The sequence below is a fragment of the Prunus avium genome, chromosome 1 (genome assembly GCF_965620075.1).
Source record: "Prunus avium chromosome 1, drPruAviu1.hap1.1, whole genome shotgun sequence".
Lineage (NCBI taxonomy): Eukaryota > Viridiplantae > Streptophyta > Magnoliopsida > Rosales > Rosaceae > Prunus > Prunus avium.
Genome location: NC_142284.1, coordinates 21,598,922 through 21,607,667, shown reverse-complemented (window position 1 = coordinate 21,607,667; position 8,746 = coordinate 21,598,922). Strand labels below are relative to the sequence as shown.

General features: G+C 38.1%; 1 protein-coding gene across 1 annotated transcript; it reads right to left on the bottom strand.

Annotated features, from left to right (window-relative positions):
• Positions 1-5,658: 5,658 nt before the first annotated feature.
• On the bottom strand, positions 5,659-8,386 carry LOC148297566 (uncharacterized). Its single transcript, XM_088247574.1, has 2 exons — positions 6,389-8,386; positions 5,659-5,672 (listed from the first exon to the last, which is right to left on the bottom strand). Exons 1-2 carry the CDS (start codon positions 7,770-7,772, stop codon positions 5,659-5,661), a joined length of 1,398 nt encoding a protein of 465 aa, XP_088103700.1. The 5' UTR covers positions 7,773-8,386.
• Between the last annotated feature and the right edge of the window lie 360 nt (positions 8,387-8,746).

The window sequence follows — 8,746 nt, the reverse complement described above, 5'->3', positions numbered from 1 at the left end:
TGTTATTCATTCACTCACCCCATATATCACACGACCGTCGCTCCCTGAGCAGCGCGCCGGAGCACCGCCCAAAACCCACCACCAACACCATCACTCAACGGCCTTGTAGTTCAGGCCGTGAACCTAACAGCCGAGACCAGTTCCTCTCTCGGCTACAATCGTTTGACTAGGAAGACAGATCAAACAGGCGCACCACTCATCCATCCAACACTCATCGAAATATCAACGCACGGTAGACCGTGCTGGCACGCCCGCGCACAACCGCACCGCACCCAAAAGCAGAAAACCCTGTGTTAACGCACATCTCCTCGGCCCGGAACTCCAGGCCGTGAGATTTGCGCGGCAGACACAAAACCATCGTAGTATTTAAAGTAAGACGACGGACTATTAAATCAAAAGCATCGTTGTATAAACATTCTAACGTCTAGATAAGATAAAACCGTCGTAAAGTTTAATGAAGAAGTGAAAAAACTCGATTGAAATATGCATTCTTTTCCAGAAATTGTGCACCACAAATTTCAGTGAAATAGACAGAGAGGGAGAGTGTGTGCGTGAGTAAACTTAAAATAAAAATGCAGTTCATAGAGGAATTTAATTCGTCGTTTTAATTCTATCTAGACGTTTACTTTATTCAAAAACCGACGTCCTATTCATTTTTAAACGGTAGTAAATTAAACCCGTCGTGGTGTTTATTTTATGACATCGCTTATTTAAACGTACGACGTCTATACCAAAATAAAACACTCTGTTTTTCAAATTTAGAACAGAGTTAGTGAGACTTACGATTATTTTTGCCTTCTCTGCAACCTTTGGATCAGGGATGTTTCCTGTTTTATCTTCTCTTGCCTTCCTCCATAGAACAGCTCGATCGATTTCTTCAATATCGGGCATGATTTCTATCAAATGGTCCTCCAAACCAACATACCCTTTTCTAGACAACCTATGGTTGTACTCCAATTTCTCCCTCCTCTGTTTCTGCTCAGTATGCTTAGCCTCAAAATCTGGGGTTAACCTTGAAGCTACGAAGGCATCCCATTGCGATTTCTCTATGAACTTATAAAGCTCAGGGGGTTCTTTTAACTTCTCCTTGTCTTGTGCGAATGGAAGGATATACTGCCTAGTTACGTTATACTTGAAATCCTTCCATTTTTTGGTGGCAGACGACAGGACCATATTCTTGCACCCATCCCCAATAACATAGGCCATTTGAACAGCCTCCCAAATTTTCTCCTTCACGTCCTCGGGCAATTGAGTCCATTTCTTGTCCACAAGAGGGACTCTGGTCCGTGCCAAAACACCAATGTAAGACTGCATCTCAACAGCAGCCTTGCCATGTGGTCTGCCCTTTTTATTGAACTCAACCACAGGCTTAACCTTCTGAATTTTCCTCTTCACAACATGGCTCATTGTGCTGATACCGCGGCCGGATTTAAAACAACACCGTCGTCGTAAATATAACACCACGACGTTAACACTAAAACAGCGACGTCCTATTAAACAGTCTCTCAGACCATGTGTGGAAATAAGAACACGGTTTTATATCTTTCATGACGTAAATGTGTATACACTACGTCGGTAACTCATCCTAAGAACTGACGTGGTTTAAAATTTACAACATCAAACACAAAACGACTGTTCTTCTCCCACAAGACGACCGTCGTGGTGTGTCCATTCTATCATCGAAAGCAAGATAGAACTGTCGTCTTTTGGCGTCATGAGAGTATGGACTTATGAATTTAATCAAAACCAGTGAAAGATTTCCTCAATTTGACAGAATCTTGTTTCCAGACAACGACGACTTTCAAATGAAATGTAAAAAAAGGGAAGAGAGTGAGAAAAAACCTTTGGCATGCAAAGAAAGTTTCCTTCCGACGAAGAAGAAGACGAAGATGGTGATTTGGAGATGAAGACGAAGATTCAGACGATGATGCTGCTTTTGGGAAATGAGAGGGAAACTGCGATATTTTATCGGTGAGAGAAAACCGTAGAACATTAGGTCAGGTGACGAAAAGTTTATATATTTTCCCAGAGTTCAATACAACCGCCGTATTATTTAGTTATAACGATGGTAAATAATTCAGAACTGACGTGGTTATCACAACTGCAAAATGACTTTTGGAATTCCGATGTGGTTATGATGGCGCTTGTTTATTTAAACTGACGTTGTACTTAGAAATTCAACGACTATATATTTTAATAAACCGACGTGGTTAGTTTGGAGTTCTGAAAACGACGTCGTTCTCTTTTTAGTACGCGCCAAATGACTTTTCGAATTTCGATGTAGTTATGACGACGCTTGTTTATCTAAACTGACGTTGATTATTTAAATATGAAGTCGCTATGTATAATAGAACCGACGTGGATATTTACGATAATTTGTTTAAATATGATATTTTCACGCGTTTTTTAACTCTCAGTTTTCAATTAGGGTTCCAACTTCTTCTTGCCCTTGGCTCTGTCTCATCAAATTCTAAAAAATTGTCTTTCTGAAAGCAAGTGTTTTTAGTTGCGTTTTCTGCTTTATTTCACTCACAAGACCAAGCATGGGTTTGCAGAATGATTCCTCACAAGACCAAGCATGGGTTTGCAGCCGCACTTGCCCGTTTGAAGGCATACGAGGGTGTTCCTGATGCTCCATATGATAAGATAAAGAGGATGGTCATTCCTGATGCTCTAAAGTAAGCTTTTCACACTTTGTTGATTTTGATTTTTCTGAAATTATTAGATATTGATCTATGGCTGTGCAGGAGCTTGAGAACAAGAGGAAGGAGAGGGCCCAACTTGCATATGAGAGGAAGAAACAGTTGAACATGCTGAGGGTGAAGGCAGAAAAGAAACCACAATGTATTTGCCCAATTTGTGTACATATATTGTGTAAATATTGAAGAGATTTGCCTTTTAAGATGAAAATGTTGTTGATGATTGAGAATTAAATTTTGTTTTGTGTTAAGAAAGATATTACCAAAATAAAAGAAAAATTAATTAATTTTAAAAAGCTATAAAAATAAGACGGCGGTTTATAGAGAAGGCAGACGTATAAATAGAAAAAATACGACGATAATTTGAACTTAGGACGTGGTAAATAAATATGACAGTAGGTTTGTAGGTACCGTCGTACTAAACTCCAAAATAATAAGTCGATAAATTAATCTCTCGCGTCATGGTATATTATTTAACACGTCGTTTTTTTGTAATATACCGACATGGATTCCATTACATTATACGACGTGGATTCCATAAAATTATACGAAGTGGATTTCATTAAAGAATAACCGACGTGGTTTTTTACAATTAGACGGCGGTATGTGTATAAGGACCGCCGTGAGTTTAAATGATTTATTGTATAAATTTGTCTCTTTCTTTCAGTTTCAGTTTTCATTTAGGGTTCCAAGTTCTTCTGATCTCTCTGGAGGCTCGTCTTCCTCTCTCACATACACACTCTCTCTCTCTCACATCATCACTCTCTCTCACATCTCAAGGACAATAATTTGGATGTTAATGATGTATGCGTTCTGGTTTCTTTTTGGATTTTGTGTATTTAAAATATTGTCTTTCTCACTTGGTGGTTCGATTATGATCAGGATCCAAAGATCTCAATGGTAAGATATCATACCTCTTGGGATCTCATTTTAATTTTCGTAGGGCACCAAAATTAAAATTAAAAAATAATTAAATCTTAAAAAGAAATAAAAATTAAGACGGCGGTTTACAGATAAGGCACCGTCGTAGTATACCAACGTGGATTCCATTATATTATATGACGCGGACTAAGAACAGTTGGTCGTGTTTAGTTAAGAGTTAACACGGCAGGTTTTTTGGTGAACTGTCGTCTTTATTTTCTACGTCGATGGATTCATACCTGCTGTCGTTGTTTTTTTGTCAGATTTTAACTCTGAAGAAAACCTTTTTAAAAAGACGACGCTTTTTTTTTTTGTGTGCGTCGTTTTTAAAAAATATTCAACAGTACCTCCATTTTTTTAGTTGTTTAAGGCACTTATCCACGACGGTGTTTTTGTTACCGTAATCTTTTTAAACACAACGACGGTTTTATGTTCTACCGTCGTCTTTTTCACTTTTTGTAGTAGTGCCATCTCTAATATTCTCACTCCCAAACTCACCCACTAGGTCATCAAATGTGTCAACATTTGGTATCCCTCTAGTAAATGGCTCACACTTAATTCTAATATCACCTAGCACATCATCACCAATAACATCATTATATTCTCTATTAGGCATTGATAACACTACTGACCAACCACGATACATTGGGTCGTCAACATAAAATACTTCTTTGACTTGAGAAGCCATAACAAATTGGTCATTCCTATGTCCAATTTTACTCAGATCTAAAAGGGTAAATCCAAGTTCGTCGACTACAAGGCCCGAAGTGTTATCTATCCAATCACACCTTGTTAATGTATGCATTTTGAGTATTTCTTTTGGCTTCCCTTGACAATTTTGTAATAGGATTTTTATTGTTTTTTATCAAGCTCAAGTTTAGATTAAGAATAGCTTCTCTAGGTGTTCATAACTAACATCTATCCTATGGAGGCTCATGCAATTTGACAAAGGTAAATTGTGCATTGCATCATTGCATTAAATTGATTTCATAAAATGATGACTAGTAATCTGTTTCTCGTATGACTAGTCATCCTTGCTCTATAGGATTTCCAGCTAGATAACCAATCTTTTTGTCCTATTCTCTCTTCTCTCTTTGCTGCCATGTGTCGATTCTAACCTAGGAATTTTGGTGTAAAAGGAAACCAATTATTCATTTGGCAGCCGTCACTTTTGTAGGCAAGTTTTGGAAAGGTTCTTTGTAAACTTTCGCTTCTTACTCAAGAGCCATCTTTATATTTTTCATCTTTGAGTTTTCCAAATTGTTTCTTTTTTAAAACTGCATTTGAAAAATGAAAATCTGCATCTGAAAAATGAAAATCTGCATCTAGCTAATTAAAACACTCTCTCATTTATATCTAAGTCAGATTCAAGATTGATTTCTTCAAGAGTATGGTTTCTTGAAGAAATTGGTCATTCTCCTTTGAATCCAAATTTTGGTTTCAGTTTGAGTTAGAGCTTGCAAGCTATTGACATGGGATGAAAGAGCTGGAGAAGGAGCTGCCATTGCCATGAAGAACTGAGCTTGAAGCTTTGCTAAGTTGGAGAAGAAGATTGCACAAAGGAGGTATAGCTCATCTTCCTAAATAGATCTAGGTTTTTCTTGAGCTTGCTTGTGTTTCTTTGTAAGAATCTTTTTCTACTTAGTGGATTGCCTGGTCGGTTGATGACCCCCAGTTTTTTCCCAATGGTGGGTTTCTGGGTGAACAAAATCTAGTTTGCATATCTGTAATTTTTCTGGGTTTGTGTTCTTGGTGGTTGACTAGTCATCATTATCTGCTGTTTGGTGTTTACTTGATTATGATGATTTCACACACTTCCACCATAGTTGTTGCTAGCACAGGGGATGCTTAGATTGACGGGTCCTTCTCAGTGCTTAGGTTGTCACTAGTAATTCTCTAGGCTTGCAGGTACATATTGATATGCTCTGTGTGTGTGCTTGTTGCTAGTTTTTATGACTAGTAGTTGACTAGTCATATTTGTCTCTGGTTAAGTTAAAAGTGTGTGAATATTGTTGAGTCCGTTAGATTGGTGTTTAATTTACCCCTCTTCACCTAAGTACCAATTTTCACACCTCAAGACTGGGATTCTAAACTTTTGGTAGTCAAGGTCCCAAATTTCTTGAATAACCCCATAAAAACCCATATTAGAGACAATAAGGTTTTTATCCTTGGCACTAGCAACTTGCATAGTATGTGCAAGTAAATAAACTCCACTATTTTGGACAGTTCGCACATCATCTTGTGCCTTGGTGTTAAATTTGACACCATTAATAAGATAGCCCCTATATGATGGCACTGCCATGCTTGGACCAGCTGCTAACCACCTCAAATTTTCTGATACGCCATTATTGTCTTCCCCATTAAGTTCACTTTGAACCTGCAAATTAAACATATATCTTAATTCAATCTAACATATAAAAAGAAAGAAAACTAAAAGTTCAATATGTCATTCAATAACATATATACCTTGTAGCCATTGAATGAAAGTGCTATTGTGCTTATCTTGTAGCCACTTTGTTCTCTTTCTAAATTTTGGATAAGTGATCTTGATGTGGATCACATGTTCCCTACAATTGACACGAAAAAATCACGCATTACGGTCCCTTGTATATAAAATAAACATAAGGAGTAATAATATTTAAAATGGCTACATATGAAAAATTAAACTCATACGTACTCGATATAAGGTAGGACTTCCTCCGTATTCTCCAAGACATATAGATGTGCCTGGTTCAACAAGTCCAGATCAACTAAGCTCATTGTGCAACCTAATAATGGCTTTGAAACTCCCATCTTCTGGTTTGAAGGCACTCCAACTGTAGTAACATAAGATAAATGCTCGTTACAAAACTCGACAGCTTCTTCAACTATATACCGCTGAGCAATGCAACCTTCGGGACGAGTACGATTTTGAACATACCCCTTTAGCACTTTCATATATCTTTCAAATGGATACATCCATCTAAAATATATTGGCCCACATAGACGAACTTCTCTGACAAAATGTACTACTAGATGAACCATGATATCAAAGAATGAAGGGGGAAAGTACTTCTTAAGCAAACACAAAGTAACTACTACATCTTCTTCCAACTTATCTAGCTTGGAAACATCTACCGTCTTTGCACATATAGCATTGGAGAAGAAGCACAATCGAGTTATTGCATACTTTGCAGGCTTCTCCAAAATAGAACGAATTGCCACAGGGAGCAATTGTTGCATCAAGGTATGACAATCATGAGATTTAAGGCCAAGAAGTCTTGAATCTTTTAAAGATACAAGATTTTTTATATTTGAAGAATAACCTTCAGGGACCTTCATACCATAGAAAGAATTGCAAACCGCTATCTTCTCTGCTCTTGACAAATTCCCAGGCCCTGGAGGCAAGCGAGTACGTCTTTCTCTGTACTCGGGTTGCAAATCAGTTTTGACCCCCATGTTCAATAAGTCCAACCGAGCAGCAATCCCATCTTTATTTTTTCCAGGGATCTCTAGCAATGTACCAATGATACTATCGCAAACAATCTTCTCAATGTGCATAACATCTAGGGCATGCCTCATAGGGAGATATTTCCAATACTCGAGATCAAAGAATTTTGATTTCTTCTTCCAACAAACTCTGTCACCATCATTCTCACCAACACTTCCCCCATTTTTCGAGCCCCATATGTAATTAATATCTTGAACCATATGCAGCACTTCTTCTTCGATTAATGGCTCGGGAGGCATGCCATATTCAGGTTTCCCATTAAAAGCTGCACGTTGCCTCCTATATGGATGATTGATTGGTAACCATTTTCTATGCCCAATGTAACAAATTTTGTGGCCATTTTTCAACCTGTGACTAGGTGTATCATCGCCGCATATTGGACAAGCTTTATATCCTTTAACGACACAACCAGATAAGTTTCCATAGGCAGGAAAATCATTAATTGTCCACAGTAATACACCTCTAAGTGTAAAGTATTCTCCTATGTGGGCATCATACACTCCTCTAATCCCATCCCACAGAGATTTTAAATCATCAATCAAAGGCTCTAAGTAGATGTCTATATCATTTTCGGGTTGTTTAGGACCGAAAATCAATAAGGTCAACATCATGAACTTCCTCTTCATGTATAGCCATGGTGGGAGATTATATGTAACTAACATAACTGGCCAACAACTGTATCTACTTCTTAAAGAATTGTGGGGATTGAATCCATCAGATGAGAGAGCCAATCTGAAGTTTCTTGGCTCATTACCAAAGTCGGGCCATTTTTCATCAACAAGTTTCCAAGACGGGAATCCGCTGGATGAGACATATGACCGTCAACTGATTTTCTTGCAGCATGCCAAGTCAAACTCTTAGCTGTCTTATGTGATTGAAACATCCTTTTAAACCTTGGAATTGGAGGAAAATACCACACCACCTTCGCTGCCACACCTTCTTTCAAGAACCCATCTTTGGTTTCCTTCCACATTGAGATACCACAAGTAGGACAATTAGTTGAATCCTCATACTCCTTCCGATACAAAATGTAGTCATTGGGACATTCATGGATTTTCTCATAACTCATCCCCAAAGCAGACAAAGTCTTTTTTGCCTCGTACAAAGAGGAAGGTAGTGTATTTCCTTCTAGAAGCAATTCTCCTTGAAGTATCAATAATTCTGTAAAACAAACATCACTCATCCCATGTTTTGCTTTCAAATTATATAACTTCACCAAAGCCGACAACTTCGTGTGCTTACTGCAACCAGGGTACAAGGGTTCATCGCCATCCCCAATCACATTGGCAAACTCATAAGGATCAGATCCAATATTGGCAAAATCATTATCATCCATCCCTAATTCTTTAGAAACATAACTGAACCTACTTTGCTCATATTCTTCCATATTTCTACTAGCATTGGTAGTCCATTCCCAAGGTTCTCCGTGCCATGTCCAAATCTTATAGCTTTGGTCAATTCCATTAAAGTATAAGTGTTCCCTTATAATTCCAACCCCAAACAATCGAATATTCCCACATTTAACACATGGACAATGAATTCGAGTTGTATTTCCTAGATTTTCTACAGCAAAATTCAAAAATCCTTCCACCCCTAACTCATATGCCCTCGATCTTCTATCCGCATGCATCCATGA

Coding starts and splice junctions, on each gene's coding strand:
- LOC148297566 (XM_088247574.1), bottom strand. CDS start 7,772: ATGTTAGTTACATATAATCTCCCACCATGGCTATACATGAAGAGGAAG.